This window comes from Aplysia californica, unplaced genomic scaffold (assembly GCF_000002075.1).
Source record: "Aplysia californica isolate F4 #8 unplaced genomic scaffold, AplCal3.0 scaffold00985, whole genome shotgun sequence".
Lineage (NCBI taxonomy): Eukaryota > Metazoa > Mollusca > Gastropoda > Aplysiida > Aplysiidae > Aplysia > Aplysia californica.
The window spans coordinates 135545-155157 of NW_004798255.1; the positions used below are offsets into that span (position 1 = coordinate 135545).

The window sequence follows — 19613 nt, forward strand, 5'->3', positions numbered from 1 at the left end:
GGGGGGCAGTTTTCCTTTTCTCTTGAGACAATGATGTCAGTACATGTATTGGCTATACAGTAGTCTAGAGCTCCGCCTGAGATCCCGGTGCTCGGAAGCAAGGTGGGATATCTTAGGTGAACGATATCTAACTCGACAAAGCTAGGGTAGAATCTACAGTGACTCGTGTAGCCTAAAGGCTCCCAACCAGTAAAGTGGTCTCTTTTCCACTCTAAAATAAACTGACGTGACTAGCCTAGTGGGTGAGTTTATGACATGGTAAGCAAAGAGTAGTCCACCTTGATGACCAGCCACATCGGCGTGAGGCATGTCATTTACACTTATTGTCCTTTCGTGAGTCTCACTCAAAATCTACATTAAAGCTATCCTGTTGTCCCTACCCTTTACCAGTCAGAAATTTATAGCTTTCCATCTCTGAACGAGTTCCCCCGCCTTTGCCGATACGCACCAGTGTGACCACACCAAATTAAAATCCAGTCTGTCTCGCAAAGTAGGGAATACAGAAAACTGTTGAAATTAGCAATGGTCAGAAGAGTTCACAGTTCGAAGCGATCCCGTCGGGAGCAATTAAGCTTGTAAGCCCTACCCACCCAGCGAGTGACGTGGCCTACATTAATTTAGGTGGAGACAAAGATAGTACAAGACATGGAGAGCAAGGAGGTCCTTTGTTGAGAGCCAGATGCGTGCGGTGTTTGGGGGAAACAAACGGGTCGAGTTCACACCTTGGTGGTGTGCTACTCTGCTGGGGCAAACATTCTACCGTTTCACCGAATTTTATGACGCTTATGTGATCAAATTTACTAGAGTGGTTGATCTTTGACGTGACGGGCAGTTCAATGATCTCAACTTTTCACTCTTGGTTGATCGGCTGTGCCCGCCTGGGTTTTTGTTCCGTAAATTATTATCTGAAATGCGGGGCCTTAGCCGAATGTAGACCTTCAGAGTGAATAAGAGCGGGGTCTTAAGGGTGACTCTTGTGTCGTAAAAATTTTGTTTTCTTAAAACAGCAGGAGGTAAGATTGAACTTTGGTGAACCCAACAGACTGAACGAAGCCGAAACTACTTTTGAGCCTCGCTGTGCTATGGCCCGCTCTTATGTTAGACCGTGAATAGAGAGTAGTGGAGAAGCTGGGCTTCTGAACCTATTACCATAACCCCATGACTGTCTCAGGGATCGGCCCTGTCATCGGTCTTTTTCAATATATACACCATCGGTCTTACAGTCAATCAATTGGAAGGACCTGGCCGTGCGCTAAGCTTTGAAGATGATGTATTGGTATATATTATTATATAGACAGGGGAGAGATCGGGAGCTGATTGCAGGGAGCATGCAGGAGGAATAAGACCGAATTGGTGAACGGTGCGAACAGAACAATGGAAAACTTTTAATCCAGCGAAGGCAGAGGTACAATGTGGACCAGTCTCAACAACAGGGCAGTTAAGGCTATCATGCCTACTGTTGGTGTACAGGGTACACAGTTGGAAAGGCAAGAGAAATTGAAGTACAAGACCATGTGACTAACATTATCACCAGAACTAGGAAAGGACTCGTTGCACTGAGAGTGATGGCTGCATCTATGCCCCAACGCGCCCTTATGATCATGCTTCAAGCGGTTGTACTGTCTGTAGTGGTATGCTCACCCTATCCAAAACCCAGTTACAACGCCTCGAAGTCATTCAAAATGAAGGATGGGAACTGCTCTGGGATGCACCCGTGACACGTACTGCAGCATCAGCAATGAGATATCTGCCGGACCCGCCAACGTGAACCCCCGACACAAGCTAGCACAAGTCAAGGCTTACCTACGAGTAATAGCGAACGAACATCACCCACTACATCCGAAAATAGGAAATCAAGTACGCCAAAGATTAAAAAGAGGATCTTCATGGATGGTGCAGGCAGAGCGAACTCTCGATATTTGTTGTGAAATCGAGGACATAAGAAGAAGATGTGACTGGATGAGGCCGGAGAAAGACATGAGCAGCTTCATGAAGGTGATAGCTACGTTACGCTAGGTCGAGAGTGTCACGAGTGGCCAGCAAATGCAACTAATGCGGAAATTGTGACCATCCTTGAGGAAAATTCAGTGATGGTTGATGTTGTCGTCTTCACTGACGGATCAGTGAGGCGTGGCCAGAAATCTGGGTGGGTGTTCAGTGCTCGAGGTGACGGGAGGATAACTGAAGAACAGTCTGGAGCCTATGAGTGCACTACATCAAGCATGGCTATGGAGGTTAAGACAATAACAGGGGCGCTGGAAAGGGTCAGTGAGGAAGCGTATATAAACATGCCCTGTTCGTCATAGATTTGATGAACACCCTAGAAAAAATCAGGAGTGGATGGCTCTACAGTGACTGGAGAGCTTTCATTGCAAATATAGCCACCTCCTAATACGGGGTGCCTGTTTGTTTTTGAGGCGATCGAGTCGGGCGAACGGCCCGATCGGCCCGATCGGCCGATCCCATCCGTAGAGGGCACCCCGTATAAGGATTACATGGGTGTTCTGATGAACTTGCAGGCAAAGCAGCATCCAATGGCTGAATCATGCTCGAACCACAATTATGGTGATCGCCAGATGCAAGAAGAGCCTTCACGACCAAGAGGAGACAGACTCCCACACACTCAGCACAATAAAAGAAAAGTGTGTGCGGGGCACAGGGGAAAAAAAGTTTGCTCCAAGGAGTCTAGTCAGGCGTGTCTCAAACCAGCTCCTCGTGGAGACAATAAGCAGGAATTAGACCCTGGGGTGGACGCTGGAAAGGAGAGATGAGCAGCTATGGACATGTGCCGCCTTCTATGATTCTACCTCTGGATCCAAGTAATCTATGTGTTATGCTATTGTTTTGCATTTATGTGTGTGTGGGTTTTTATGAATTGTTGCTAGGGGGGCAAGCCCCACCACTCCCCCCACCTGACCCCCCACTGTTGTTATTGCTATAGTGCGCATTAAATGTAAACACGGTGGGTCCACCAAAGTTCAATCCAGCCCAGCGGGATCTTAAGCGAATCTTAGGAGATATCGACTACTGCATCACTGCATCATGTATGCTAGTATACTGCATGGAGGGCTTTGGCGAGATAAGTTGTAACTTGTCTTCAACTAAAATCAGTCAAGACATTCTGAAGAGACCGTACGAGTCGAAGCGGTTCTCCACAGCCAAAATCACTGCTCAGTTTGCAAAACATATATATAATAATCATCCTTCGTGAGGCTGGTCAAGGTCAGAGATATGGGTCATTAAAAGAAAATTATGGTTCAGTTTCCGAGTAGGCAAGGCTAAGCAACAGTCTCAGGTCAGAGGGTCGGAGGTCAATGAACGAACAAAGTCCAAGAACTCTTCAGCCCTCGGGGGAAAGGATCGCAGTTACGAGGGGAGTGTACTGGGCCTACTGGGCCTGCCCCTTTGTATTATGGCGTCATCCATCCGACTGTGTCTACGAAGTGCCGTTGCGTTTGCGCTGAAACCTAAACGTCGATTTTCTCTGCAACTGTCTGTTGTTAGACCGTTTTTCCAACCATTCAGAAGCACATTCCCAGTAGGTATTTTTGTTTTCGGGTTGTTTTGTTTTTGCAACTGTACCATTTCCACTGAATTCCCAATTGTTTTGGATTTGCAGTTCACTAGACAGACTCACAGAAGGCTGCAGTCAGTGATAAAATGCGGCTGAATGATCAAATGAATTTGCCGCTTGACTGCTTGCTTCAACTTGACATTACACGTCAGTTTGTGACTAAGTCTCAGGTGTTGTGTAGTGGGTTTATTATTGCATGCAGCTTGCCAGGACAATCAAATAATACGAAAATATGTTTTAAATTGTTGCTGTTGCCAGTATCACAGTGACTATCAGTAGATCTATCTAGATCTAGATCTAGATCTAGTATGAGTAACTTTTAGGCCACCTCTATTCTCACCCTGGGTGAGAATAGTGCAGGCGAGTCTTTTGGCTATTCTCACCCGGTGCGTGTTCACCGTTATAGCCTAGATCTAGGCCAACCAATTTTGTGTTCACCCTAAACCACAGAATTCTACACTGTGATAACAGAAAAATTGTAGAATTCTGTGCCGTGAACAAACGTTCCATTACTAAAAGCGTACAATTTTGTCTGTTTGCAGTGGAGAGAGAGAGAGAGAGAGAAAGAAAGAGAGAGAGGAGTAACGCAAGAACTTCCGGGCAAAACAAAATGGCGACCCGCGTACTCGCGTAGTTTGGCTCGATTCGAAAAGTTAAATAACCGTAGCATCTTTGTAGACAACCAAATTAATTTACTTTTGTGCTTTAACATAATTTTTTAACTTTGTTTTGGTCAATTTGATCGTCCACACCGATAGACAGTATTCAGAAAGAGACAGAGAGAGAGAAGAGGGGAGGAGTAGATCTTGCGAGAACTTCCGGGCAAAACAAAATGGCGACCCCCGTAGTTCGGCTCGATTCGAAAAGTGAAATAGCCATAGCATCTTTGTAGTCGATAAAATTTGCTTACTTTTGTGCTATAACGTAATCTTTTCTTTGCCTTTATCCATTTGATCATCCACATCGATAGAAAGTATTCCGAAATTAGGAAAAACAGGTCTTGTTTCACACCGGGTGAGAATAGCCTACAGTGGCAAGTCTCACCCGGGGTGAGAGGTCGGTCGTATTTCTATTCTCACCCCTGGTGAGAATAGCCACTTCCTAACTTTTAAGTAAGAACATAGAATCTAGATTCTAGATATATCTAGATCTAGATTCTAGATTTAGATCTAGATCATATATATATATATATATATATCTTATATAAAAAAAGGTAGTGTCAATTGCCACCGTGTGACGCGGTGGCAGTTGACAAAAATTGACAGCAGTGTCAATTGCCACCGAGTAAATTGGAGCTCTTTTGATTGGTGAGTAGATCTAGCTAGCCTAATATTGTGCTCAAGTGCTCGGTGTTGTGCGTTCACCTCTCTGTCCCTCTGTGTTTGTGTGTGTGTGTGTCTTTTCCTGACCCTCGTCCCCCGGATTTGTGTTCCCCGATATAATGTGAATTTCTGCTTGAATTTGTGTGCATTTGTGACCTTCTACACTTCTAGAATTGCCTGTGTTGGTTTTACACCGAAGTGTAGGCTAAGGCTAGCCTAGATCTAGATCTACGCCTACGTCTCATTTTACTTTTAATCTCCTTGGTCTCATTGAAAACACGCCGAGTTGGTACTGTAGCTCAAAACTAGATACTCGTCCAATGAAATTAGTAAAGACAAATTGACCCATTAGACACACATTATGAATAGAAAGCTAAAGATAGTGTTGTTTTCAGACTTGACACCGCTTCACTCTGTGGCAATTGACACTACCGTCAATTTTTGTCAATTGCCACTGCGTCACTCGGATCACCCCCCCTGAAACCTCCCATATTTATGGGCCTCGATGTGCTTCTCCCTGCGGGCAGTCATTATTGGGACCTCTACGCGGTGCTGCAGACCCTGGAACAAGTACAGCTCCGGGCCGAACTCCAATCAACCCCTGGATTCAGACAGGAATGGAGGCGACAGGGTTTTTGTCCGGAGGCTCAGCCGAACCGGCTAATCTGAGTCTCCTGTTAATAATGGCTGGTGACGTCGAAACCCACCCTGGACCTATTGAGATGTACACATGCACAATATGCAACAGGAACGTGACCAACCGGGGTTACTCTATCCGATGCACCACCTGTGCCAAATGGATACACAGCAAATGCAGTGGCCTATCGAACCCAGAAATTCGACGTCTCTTCCACAACCATGCTTGGGCTTGCCTGGCCTGCTCCATTACGTCCCCTATCCGAATCGTCCCCCCCCACTTTCCATTTCCCCCTAGTGTTTTTTCTATATAATTTTACTGTGTAAAACAGGCACCTGTCCAACGCGGCCACGGCCACCATATTTTAACACGCAACCCCTATCACAGCAAGCAATAACACCTCTCTTAGACGGCCACCTTAGGGACTTCATTATGTTTTGTCATAAATCATGCATTGGCCCACTGGCGTTGTGGACGAACCGTCATAATTCAATCACCTGTCATTGTTGTTAGGTATTCCCTCCAACCGATCATGTTGCATAGGCCCCTCCCACTGTTGACCAATAGGTAACTAATTTTCAGCTGCTGGTGAGGTAAGCGTGTGATCCCTTATAACCCAAAAGCCCCGCCCAGAACTCGTACACAAATCGTAAGTGAGATAATAAGTGGTCACTGTATACCCAGTCTGTACCAAAGTAACAATGGACGTCAACATGAACTTGAGACAGAAGCGTTGCTCATTCTCTGGGGGGTGGCTACCCATGTGTTTGTTTTACCATAGCACTCAACCCTCCTTGTCTGACACATTTCGTTTTATTGTCACCCTTGCATAAAAGGAGCAACAAAAGAAAAAAAAACAAAGTAAAAAAACAAAACAGCGAAAACAACAACAATAGCAACAACAACAATGCGGCTATCTTCGGCTGGGACCTCAGAAAGGAAGGGTTTGTTTTCTTCATCTTGATCAGTCCTGTCTAAGACGGCCACCTGTCTTATACGGCCACTTTTCTCCTTTACAATGGGTGGCCGTCTTACACAGGTTCGGCTGTATCTTCGTAATGAGGTTTATAACTATGTTTAAAGTTCAAGGTAAATGAACGAAATGAAAATTTTAGTTTAATTAGGTTCGCTTATTTCGAAAAATGTGCAAATTCAGTACCCCCCGAAACTGAGAACGCTCTTGGGACAGTGGGAGGTACAAGCGCTGCTGAAAATATAATATATATGCGCTCAGGGCTGGAAGAGTTATTTTAGTACTTTTAGTTCTCTCCCGTATCTAGGAATGCTATAAACTCTATAGACATACCCTCATTTACTATCACTTTAACTTTATGTTGATGAAATTTTTTTTGTTGAGAATAGAAAGTTAAGATAGAGTCATCAACACCTTGTGAAAACATTGCAAAATCCACATGTTTTGAATTGCTCCAGGTCCTCCTACTCCTATTGTCAGCAGCAGATTTACAGTCACAACCAGCAAGAGAATTTTGTCTATTTCTTTGGTACCGGGGCCAAGGTGCAGGAGAGATCAGATTATGTAAATCAGTGACCTTGTCGGTATATTGTTTTTTTTTCTGTTGTCTGTGAGGGTTTTGTCGCCGTTTCGTAAAAATTCATTAAAATTTAATACAAAAGAAAAAGAGTCTGCATTAGAAAAAAGCCTGTCGTAAAAAATTTATAGTTTATATGATACTACTAGTTAAGTCAAGCAAAACTGTAAAAGATTATGTTTTCTCATACTTCTAGCACTTGCAATCTGGATTGTTAACTTTGATATAATATACTCTCAAAAATGTGTGTGTGGCTGGAGAAAAAGTCCCAGTTATTGGCAAACTGGTTTTTGAGCAACGGAGTGAAAAGCCCAACATCAGAAAACACATGTTAACCATTTTTTTAAAAAACATATTGAAAGGATTTTATAATATTTTCAGGCTCAGTATTTTTATTAGTTATTTTTGCAGCTTGTTGTATTTTATCAAAGGTTAAAATGAGCTAGAAATTAGGTTTTCCTCCATGCTTTGTTTTTACGCCATATTACAAAATGTGGCATATCTTTTTAAGTCTACTCAATATATTGGAAAAAATTTTAATCAGCATGTTCAGCATTGACTTGGCTACAAGAATACACCCTTATTTCAATATATATATATATATATATATATATATATATCCAAAATTTTCGACAACTGGGACCTTTCTCCAGGCACACACACTAATCACTGGTAAGCTTTAAATACTTAAACTTCTATTTTCTATCATGTCATTTCAAGGCTTTTTCTGAAGTGTAAAAAAAAAATTAAGCTTCAGTCCCTTGCACCTAAATTAATTGTTATAATAATTAATTTAAAAGCTTGTGCCAGAACCTGAGCGTGATTTAACTTTATGCAGTATTGTTTCGTTTTCTAAAAACATTATGTTATATCTATTTGTTACATTCTTATAATAATAGTGACATTATAATTAAAAGTATGTGGACCGGTCCAGTGACATTTTTGTATTTTTGTTGTTCTTGTTTGCAGATCCAAGGCCTTGTTTCTACTCTCAGAGCCCCCCTTTCCATACTTCTACCCATCATGGCAGCTTCAGGTACTGGGCCTGAGAGTGTTGAATTTTAAAATTGTGTTTTGGTTTTTATTCCATGCCATAATTTTCTAGATCATCTGAGATAATTTTTTTTGGTGGGTTTTTTTTGTTGGTGTAATTCTTTTGGGTTAGATGGACTAAAAATACAAGAAGATCAAGATTATCTCTGACTGACTGCCTTGGTTGAGAGTAAGTTTATTGTTCTAGTTTCTCTTTGTCAGTTTTAATGCTCAGAACTTACTTAATTTTGTCATCCTTATCACCAGTTAAATAACCAAGCAGCACCTTATTTCACACTTTTAAACCATGCTACACGGAGAACATTTTATTTATATTAAAATGATCTGTGTAAATGCTTTTGCTTTGAAAGCATAAGAACAAGAATTTTATTGACTCATTTCACATAAGTCTTGCACCCAGGAGACTGAGAGAGATATGTATTTTTCTTGAACATGGGTGTTCTAGATAGCAAATATATGCTGTTTGATTATAAAACTGGTCTTTTGGTCTTTTTCAGGCGATAACAAACAGCTGATTGAAGAGGTGGAGGCTCTCTATGAGAAGAAAGAGTTTGACAAAATGTATGACCTTTTGATCCCGCACAAAGACACGACAGATGCTGATGTCTTGTGGCGACTTGCGCGGGCTGCCACCGAGGTTGGGAAAGCTCGGGGCGGAGAGGAGAGACAGGCGAAGATCTTTGAGGCATTTGGCTACAGCACCAGGGCATTGGAGTTGGATGACAAAAACTTTGCTTGTCACAAGGTCCCAAAAAAATTTTCCTTACCTTTTTGGGGAAATGCAAGGGGGTGGGGGGGATCTTAATATACGGTTAGCTTATCGGCAAAGAGCAAGAGAAAAAGAGAAAACGAGAAAGAGACAAACTACTGAGACATCAATAGATATACATTTATGTTTAAAGAGAGCAAGAGAAAGCTGAAATTGAGATAGTTCTATACAACATCACTAGGATAATGGTATTGGTGCAAAGAACCTTGTTGTTCACGAGATCAGACAGTTTTTTCCAGGTATCTTCATTTTTCGAATTTTGAATTTTGGGTTTGACTTATTGAAAAATAGAGGGGTAGAAATTTCAAAAGACAGAAATGAAGTCAACAGAGAAAAAGGGGTTATGGAATGAGAAGGAGAGAGATTCTTAAAGGAATAGAGACCAAATGACAGAGAAAGAGAGAAAGAAATAAAACTTAGAGTGCAAAACAAGATGATAAAATAGGGAGAGAAACAGAAGCAAGACGTGTTCAGAATAGGGGCATGGGATAAAGGTTGGCCTACCGACAGCGGGAGGGTAGGGTTGTTTTGGGAAAAAATTTGGTAGCCTACCACTAATTCCATCTCTTTGTTCTATGTCTTGTTGGGAAAATTAAAGTTTCAATTTGTCCTTTTTATAAAGATGAACACTGGTATTAGGATGGATTTTTGGTTATGATTATCCTCTCTTTTTTTTTTTACAACATGTTTTCTCTGGTAGAGGTGGGTCCATCTTATGCAGAGGAAGAGTGCTGCTCTGCTTGCCAAAGTTATGCCAAAAGTTTTTTGGGTTTTTTTTTTACATATCATTTCTCCCTTGTATGATCACAGTGGTATGGCATACTCCTAGACTACACTGCAGAATATGAGGGAACAAAGCAGAGAATTTCCAATGCCTACAAAGTGAAGGAACATTTTATGGTAAGTGAATGGTGGTTGTCTTGTTGATTCTGGTGACTGTCAGATTAGTTACCTTTACTGTGGTTGTTGTTAAAAACTTCACACAGGAAGTGCAAAAAGGTTATCGTTGAAAAGGTAGATCAGAGGCTGTACTTTCTGAGGAAACTAAAGTCTTTCAATTTGAATCCATCCGTCCTTCAGATTTTCTACACCACCACAATAGAAACTTTGATAAATTTTGGTATCACTTGCTATGGTAGCAATTTGGGAAGGCAGCACATTATAAAAATAAACAAGTTGATAAGAAAGGCATCAAGAACAATTGGTAGAGGCCAAAGTAACTTTGAATATCTGCACAAGACAAATGATCTAAAAAAGGCGGAAATAATGCTTAGTAACTATAGCCACCCACTGACATCGGAATTTCAACTATCGACCCGCAGTAAACGATAAATTTCCAAAAAAGCAAGAACAGACAGATATAGAAATTCATTCGTACCAACTGCAATGGGCTTACTGAACACACAGTGCTACAAATGAAACAGAGAAAGAGAGAGAGAGAGAGAGAGAGAGAGAATTTTTTACGGAGCGGGTTGTCCCAGCACATGAGACATGTATTTACTTGGCCTAATGTCCTGTCTTGTTGTGCGTTTGCGTGAGTGCACCTTTAAGTGTCTTAACTTTTGTAACGTCTACTGCCATTGTTAACGACCAAGACAAATTTCTCCCTGCGAGATGAATAAAGATTGTCATTGCCATTGTCAAGAGCATGTTACTTTGTTTGAAAATGTTGACACTTGTCTGCAAGTGTTAGGTTTACCACTGTGAAAAGAGGGGGGGGGACAGACATAGAGAAAGAGAAAGATTGAGAGAGAGAGAGAGAGAGGGAGAGAGAGAGATGTAAGGGGGGGGGGGGGGGGGAGGAGATATGTTTATATATGTTATAGCAGACGTTTTACACATTTTCTCACTGGCTCTTAATTTAATTGAGATGGTTCAGTGTCAGTTGGTTTGCTTTGCCGAGACTCTGAAATTGGTATTTTGTACTTCACAGAAAGCTATTGAGCTCAACCCTAAAGATGCTACTACCATGTATTGCTTGGGATTATGGTAAGAAAACTAGTTTGTTCCTGTAGTGCTATACGAAGTAAAACAATATAAGGGCTATTGTTATAATTATGGCTCTCATTTCATTGTAAGTTGGTAGAAGAATGTTTTGTGAATATTGCAGGCCCATACCTAGCATTGATGCATGTTCATTTTGTGAAAAAAATGTGAAATGCGGGGGAGGGGAATTACCACCCATTTTTTAATGACTGCAACTTATCTGACTGGTTTAGAAAGAATAGAATTAAATCAACTGTGATGAGTTTTTTGGTAGTATTTATTATTGTATAGTTGTACAAGTTGTACAAGTATATATTTTTAATTATTGAGGATATTATCAATGGAAAATGTCATCGCTCTTAGGATAAGACTGGCTAACCCCATCAGAGTAAATTTTACAGGTGAAGCTAAAAACTTTTTTGGTTTCATCTCACAGCAACCTGGCAGCAGTGAATTGTTCAGCTTTATGGATTGTTGGGTTTTCTTGTCGCTGTTTCTGATTCTTTGTCTTTTACTGGTACAGCATTTCAGATATTATAGTATTATGTATTTGTTCGATTACAGGACAAAGTAAATAATAATGTTTTAACTCTGTCTTTTAAAGGTGCTTCCTGTTTGCTGACATGCCTTGGTATCAGAGGAAAGTAGCTTCTGTGATATTTGCTTCCCCCCCAACTTCAACATATGACGAGGTATTTCAAGCACCAATGTGTTTAGGTTCAGAATTGTGATGAAAGAATTTCTTTGGAAAAATTGGAAGGGTCTTTTTAAAATAAAATTTTTTAAAAATTTATTGTTGTTCGAGCTAGGGTGGTGGTGGGATTTAAAAATTACGCTCTGATAGATTCGAACAAATGATCTTAAAGAGGAATGACTTGGCCGTCACCATTAAAGGGCTGCAGTGCCCCATTCTGTCCCTCCTCACCCTTTCTTACTCACTGGGGAAGGCAAATTCTCACGAGAGCACAGGAAAATGTGTCCAAAGCCAGCTGTTCATTTTGGTAAAGAATAAGGGGGGGGGGGTTGATTTTTCCTTGAAGCAAAAATGTTTTGATGAGCTGTCATATACTGGCTTGGTGTTATAATTTATCTAAAAAAAAGCCCTGTTTTAATTTGTAAAACGTTAGAGTGTATTTTGATTGATATGGTGTCTTAGACAACCTGACAGAGTCAAATATTTCTACCTCTATGAAATAGCCTCTGCAATTATGGCAATGGGAATATCCTAGCCTTTGAAGTGAAGAACTACCATAAATATCCAATGGTTTGGTCCACGTGCTTGTATTAATTTAATTGCTTTTAGGCACAGAACAAACTTTCCTGTATGGACTTCAAGGGTTGATGAATTGTGCCAGAGGCCATCAAGTAACTGGAAAGTTTTTTAGTTTCTATTTTACTAAATGATGAAAGCCACTATCTTTTCTTTTCCTTATGGCAAGTTCATATCTGATACATCTCTGAAGTAGAATAGGGTTGTAATAATTTCCTGAAGGTGAAAGCTTTGTCTGAAAGTACTTGAAAAAGTTGGCCTACTCTACATACAGTAAAGAAAATTTCCATGACCTGTCTTTCGTACAAAGTGAGAATTGCCTGTTAATCATGTAAAATGTTGCTTGTATAACACCTAAGCCTACTGGTGACTGAAATGATAGACAGATATCTGTGCCTCGAAATATGTTTATACTTCTGTTTTTCCCCTTCCTGAACAGGCTTTGGGATATTTCAAACAAGCAGAAGAAGGTAATTCCCAAATTTATTTGATTTTTGATTTTTGACTTCTCCTGCAAATTTCTCCAGCGGTGACAAGAAGTTGTTGCTGTTTGATTTTTTTAAAAACGCGGCAAGTTCCATTACAACATTTAGTGTTGCCATTTACCGTGTTCTTTCTTAACCTTGTCACAGTGGTACCTCTTTGAAAAAGTTTATATTTCCTTTTCTGGTCCTTGTCGAGGAGAGGTAAAAGTTATTTTGTTGGTGTGGTCATGTTTAAACACTCAATGGTTGTCATTGTCGGAATTGCATTTAATGAGAAAAATTTGACATCTCTGTGATATCAGATTCTTCACAAATTAAGAGTGTAGCACATCATATTTTTTGTTTGTTTGGTAAGAGTGGCTATTTGGTGGAAAAGTGAGAGAATGTATGGCAGACTTTTGGTTTTCATCTGTAGAAAGGTTTAGTTTATTAAAGAAAAAGTTTTCCTTTTCTTTGTCAGTCCTGATTTCAGCATGCCCTGATTTAAGAAAAAGTCATAATGGGATGAAAGTAAATGTATCTTATACTAGATGCCGACTAGTTTGTTTTAGTTTTACCAACAAAGAGAATTCTACCATTGTTCATTTGTATAAAGTGAGTTTTTTTCTAATTTTTGCATTTGTCTCTTTTTCTTAAGACAGCATACACTGTGCTTTAGCTCTCATCAAAGTTGCTGACCTGTAATTTCATCGTTTGAAGCTGATGTATACCTTAATGAATCTGCTGTATCAAATTCACTAATTTCCATGTATACTACATTAGAGGTATCAGTTTCATAGGGCGTACGTAAATTATCTCTTTACGGCTGCAAAACTTTAATGCCCCTTATATGCATGCCTCACTAAATATGTTAATAGGGAATTGTCGGCCATCCTATTATGATAAGTAGAATATTTTTTTGTTTTATGAGTCCTTTCAATTGAATCCTGATATGGAACCAGTGGGTTGTCAAATGTCTAGAAAGGGAAACAAGTTTAATGAAAATAAAAAATATCCCTCTTTGTTTTTTGAGTGGTTCAAGCAGTTACCAGCAATATTCTACGATAACATTCAACTTCAGAATTGTTCTTTTGTTGATGATGATAATAATGATACTGTAAATTATTTTTATATTGCCTACTCCCGTGCGCACAGCACATCTCTAGGCACTTTACACGAATCCAAGTACAATTCATAAATGAACAATATCCGTGAAAAATTAATATTTGTGTTTATATGCACACACAGAAAAAATCACACACACACACACACACACACACACACACACACACACACACACACACACACACACACACACACACACACACACACACACACACACACACACACACTCACGCACACACACACACACTCACACTCACACGCTCACACACACTCACACTTACTTTGCATTGGATCTCAGCTAGTTGGGTCATTTTTTAACATAATATGGCAATTTTGATATTTGTATTTGTTCAAGGTATCACAATGACAACTGTTTTTACGGCATGTTCTTAAATAAAGAGTTTTTGCTTTGGACATGCTGTAAGTACCCACAGACCCATTTACCAAGGCTGATTTCAATGGGGCTTGATCGCCGACATTTTAAAGTTTGGTTACTGTGAAGAGGGATGACAGATGCTCTGCAAAATGTTAATGAATGCACTATGATCAATCCATTTGCATGAAAAAGCAAGATTTTATGTTTATCATAAATTCAATGCACTTTTTTCCCCAAGCAAAGTTCGAACATAATTACGAGTTTGTAAGAGCAGTGGGATGCTGCAAGAAGCTTACTGTTGAGTCCAAGAAGCTGTATACACTGATATTTGTCTCTATTTAATATATGTGAGGTTTCGTGGGGAAATCGGGCCCTCGTCTAAATAATGAAATCATAGGTCATTTTTCTGGCCGATGGGCTATTTTTTTTCTAATTTTCTTCTTTTTTTTTTTCCTCAACACCTTTTACATTCCCTTAAAAACACATTCCGTGTGGATTTTACTGAAAAATGATGATCCCAGACAAAAATAATGTAAATTTGCAGTTTGCAAGGATACTGAAGCTTTGGAAGTCTCTGAACTTTGGTGGCCAATTTCTCGTTAATTTCACCTCTCAAATCAGACGACCCTCACCTACTTCAAGTGCAAATATCTGTTCAAGATTAAGATAAATGGGTATTTTTTTCATCAGCTGCAAGGCAAAACAACAGACTTCAAGGGTATACCAATAACTCCATATATGCCCTAAAATTGATGAGTGCCTGTTTCTGCCATGTCATATTTATGAGGTCAATCCTGAGAAGAAAGGTGGGAGCAGCCATGGGCATGTAGCCGACCATCTGTGATGACCCTAATCTTGTAAACAACTAGACAAATTTGTTGATGAGTTTGCATCAAGGACGCAGCCTGTGTGTGTCAACATTTATTCAGTCCTGAATCTTTGGGCGGGCATGATTTTATGTGGAAATTTGGCACACGCTCCTATGGGGTTGCTCTTTTTCTGTATTTTTCTAGGGTTATTATTGTCTCAATCTGATTTTTTATCACTGGTGTCCATTATCTAGCTTACTCATTGTAAGCCACTGTTCTGAAGTTGCATGGAAAAAGTCAATTTGTTTTTTTGGGGGTTTTTTTGGTGCAGTTCTAATTCTTTTTTCCCCCTGTCCAGCTGAGCCCGGTTTCTACAACCAGAATCGTGTCATGATGGGCAAAACCTACATGAGGCTCAAAGACAAAGAGGCAGCCAAGGATCACCTGCTAACTGCCTTGAAGTATGAGGACAAGACTGTGGATGATGCTCAGGTAAGCTGAAGTTAAACCATAAGAGGATTACTCATCATCATCATCATACTTTCTTACCCTGTACCAGAGCATAGGCTAACAACAAGTGGACTCCATTTACTTTTATCTTGGACTCTAGTCTCCACCTCTGTTCAGCAGTATCCCATCTATGTATTTTGTCAGGTCCAAATCTAAGTCCCTTCTCCAATTGGGTTTAGGCCTTCTTTCTTTCTCTTTCTTGGAGGATTCAATCTTAAAGCTTGATGGGTAATGTTCGTATTTGGTTTTCTCAATGTATGTGTTGGAGGATTACTGGCAGATTTTTCTAAAGTTTTCAACTCCCTTTGTCACAGGATATGTTGCATCTGATTCCAAGACTTCTTGGATGAGGATAAATTAATAATAATAATAAATAGCATTTATACTGCGCATATCCATTTCCTAAAAGATGCTCAATGCACATTACAATGAAAAAGACATCACATCTTAAAAATTAATCGACACAAATGTGTACGTAAAACGAAGTATTATACATATAATATAAATGCATATGTGTAAAATTTTATACCAGAAAAACAGTCTCGCAGTGAGGTTGAAAATGTGTTCACTAAAAATATACAATGCAATATAAATTCATGAACAGTCGAAATACAGTTGAAACGTGAGTAACTAGATACATTCATTAAAACATTAACTCTATACAGATAAAAAAACATTTCCGTTCTCTCTCTGTCTCTCTCTCTCTCTCTCTCTCTCTCTCTCTCTCTCTCTCTCTCTCTCTCTTTCTCTCTCTCTCTCTCTCTCTCTCTCTCTCTCTCTCTCTTTGTCTCTCTCTCTCTCTCTGTCTCTCTCTCTGTCTGTCTCTCTCTCTCCCTCTCCCTCTATTTCTCTCTCCTTCTCTCTCCCTCTCTCGCTATCTGTCTCTTTTCTCTCTCTATCTCTCCCTTTTTCTCTCTCTCATTCTCACTCGCTATTTCTTCAGTCTCACAGTCTGGCATACACATGCATATATATCACAGTACATCATTATGACAGGTATGCTTTTGTGAATAAAAAATGCTTCAGCTGATATTTGAAAATGGAAATTGTTGGGGCAGATCTTATTTTATATGGGAATTCGTTCCATACCTGGGGACCAAAGAACAAAAAGGAACGCTCGCCGTATGTTTTGTAGTTTTGTTTTGGAGTTTTAAGAATTAGATTGTCAGAGGCTGATCTAAGGGCTCTAGGTGGATTATATAATTCCTGGAATGTTTTAAGATAAAAAGGTGCACTATCATTTATACATTTAAAACAGAGAACGGCAGTTTTGTATTTAATCCTTTCTTTTATTGGCAGCCAGTGTAGTTCTTTCAGAATTGGTGTTACGTGGGCTGATTTCTTTTGTTTCATTATCAATTTTGCTGCTTGATTTTGGAGTACTTGGATTTCCAGTGTGCATTTTCTCCCGTTCAGTGCTCTCAGAAAGGGAAAAGTGCTGCTTTGACGAGTTGTGTTGTTTGTGATCATCACAAGTTGCTTGCTATTATTTCCTATAGTTTTCTCTCTTTACCTTGCTAGTCAGGTCTATAGCTTCTCCTCCTTTTTGGATATTAAATGTCCCCTTTTGTTTAAGATGGACAAACTATTATTATTATTATTATTATTATTATTATTATTATTATTATTCAGTACTATGGACAAGAAATTTCATAAGTCAACCCCCTGCCATATGCATTTGAAGAGTATTCTCATTGTCTACTTCTTTGGCTTTAACTTTTAAAAACTTCATTTTTGGAGGTCAATCCAGTAGTCTATGAGTAGGCTATGTGCCCTTCAGTTCAATGCCATGTTAAAAAGATGGAAGTCTTCAAAGTAATCAAAAGTTATTCTTTTCTGCAATGTAGGAACAGGAGGAAGAAGCTGACACGAACATTTAAGATCATCTGTGTTGTTCTTTACTCTCTGAGAGTTTGTTGGCTTATTTGCTTCCTGCTATGTACTGGAGAGTGCACAGTAGGTTTAAAATAGTGTTTTTGACTGAAAAGCTAGAAAGATGGACAGAAGACTGAGACTTCACACCATAGACTATTTTGGTTTGTTTCGAAATCTTCCCGGAACATGATGAGAGCATTCCATGCCTGGTCTAGCAAATTGCTGGTTTGTATTGATAAATTTTGTGTGACATACATCCTGTTCTGTACGAATGCATGGAGAGAGAATAAATCATTATGAATTTCTCCATTGCAGAGAGCAATTTGTAAAACATTGTGACAGCTGCCTATTTCATTTTTAGATGTTTGTACTCGTAACTGTACTCTCTACTCTTGTATTCACATCTTGAAGTCTTTCTCCAAATTAGTATGAAAATTTGCACGTTTTTATTTCTTCAGGCCCGAAAGGATGCCTTGGATTTGCTCAAGCAACTGGGTGTAAAGGTATGAGCTGCTGATCAACGACAGACCTTGGGGACCAAGACTGTGAGCAAGACTTCTACATTCGCACCGTTTCTTTCTCTCAGTATAGTAGCCTTCTTTCATTTGTTTATGTTGCTGATCTCATATATATATCATTTACTTGCCGTGACCAGCATAATTTTGTTAACTCCCACTTGCATCTATTTTTTAATAATAAGCACATTTGTTTTGATATTTGTTATAATTTTTGTGTGATTAATACCATGTTTGTTTTATTTCTCAAGGCTTCGGCAATTGTGGATTGAATAAAGTTTTATAACGCATTTTTGGAAAAATTGGCGTTCTTTGTAAATGTTAGCTCCTGCCTTTCAAAAATTGTTAATACGTTTTAATATTTCATGCGTACGTATCAGTGGTAAAGATATTTGCTACATTTTGGAATAAGTTTTGTCCCCCATGTTGTCTTTTCACTTAAGGACCTGGTGGATTAATGCTTTTCTGATACATCTGTAACCAATTCCAAAATAAAATGATGGATTATAATGTTTTGTTCATTCTGATCAAACGCTCTACTGGTATTAGTAAAAGTGAACTAGAAAGTAACAGATTATAGTCATGTGTTTGTTCTGATCAAAAGCTTCCCTAATATCTCAATAAGTGACGGAAACTTGTTTGAAAATTCTGTTTGCATTGTTGATGTGTCATAAATGCTGTAATTTACAGTAAATGCAATATACTTAAGGGAACTCAATGTACCTTTGTCGAGCCTTCAGCAAGTTTGGTGTACTTATGACAAGAACATCGTATCTCATTGTATGAGAGAGCAAAGGTTGTGTTCATGAGACATTGTAGCATGTGCATAGCATTTCATATACTTTTCGTTCATGGCAATTAAAACATACAGTATTACACGGATAGCTCGAATATGTCTGGACCGGCCTCGGTAATTCGAAGGATCCATAGTTGGAGGGATATCTCACAAAGATAGACAAGAGAGAGAGAAAAAACGTGACCGCAGGCACAGTTCAATGGATGCGTGATATCGAGTCTTCTGTGTTCAATCCATCCGTGTTATACTGTACTTTGTTATATAGCTTAAAGTAATAGGGTAGTGTTTTTTAAAATCTTTATTTCTCACTTTTTGACAGAAATGTGCCATTTCTTTCTCATATTTTAATTTTTCTTTGTTTTACTTTGGAACTTTTACTGATATCCCTCAAAGAAATCATATAGCGCTATGATACAAAGAGGAGGGTGTGGAGCCGCAATGCTCATTTTTTGTAACAATGACATGTACACTTGTTTTTGGGTAAAAGAAAGAAAAGTATGTTCAAGGTGACTGAATTGTTTTTATCAGGACCTGAGTCGTGAACTTTTCTTTATGATTTTGATGACAGTACTGTGAACATGTTGTGACAAGTATGGGTTTGTCATTTGCTGTGAAAAATTTGATCCTTTATTTTATATTTTACTTATAATATAAAATGCCTTACTGCAAAAATGATTTGTCGTTTTCCTTGTTTTTGAAGGCTGTTGTTTTGTCCCATTGCTTCAACTTTCTTCAGAAAACTAAGAAGTTATATTTAGACTGCCATTAACCTTATTGTAGACTTCATTTCTTACTTTGTTTATCCTTTTATGGCATCACACTTGTTGCTTACCTGAGGGAGACCTTTGTGCACACTGTTGCAATAATTTATCATTTTTAAAATTTCAATAGTTTTACATCCCCATTGACACAATTCGCTTGCTCATATGACCTTATGTAGTTGTGACTACTATAAAACTAGTACTAAACTAAATGAAACAAC

The 19613-nt window shown here is 39.3% G+C and overlaps 1 protein-coding gene across 1 annotated transcript; it reads left to right on the forward strand.

Moving 5' to 3' along the window:
- Positions 1–3370: 3370 nt before the first annotated feature.
- On the forward strand, positions 3371–19306 carry LOC101852968 (regulator of microtubule dynamics protein 1). The gene is made up of 9 exons (XM_013089566.2): positions 3371–3538; positions 8053–8119; positions 8634–8881; positions 9716–9805; positions 10839–10894; positions 11496–11583; positions 12601–12631; positions 15294–15427; positions 17779–19306. The coding sequence occupies exons 1-9, from the start codon at positions 3413–3415 to the stop codon at positions 17827–17829; spliced, it is 891 nt and encodes a 296-aa protein (XP_012945020.1). The 5' UTR covers positions 3371–3412; the 3' UTR covers positions 17830–19306.
- Positions 19307–19613: the final 307 nt, after the last annotated feature.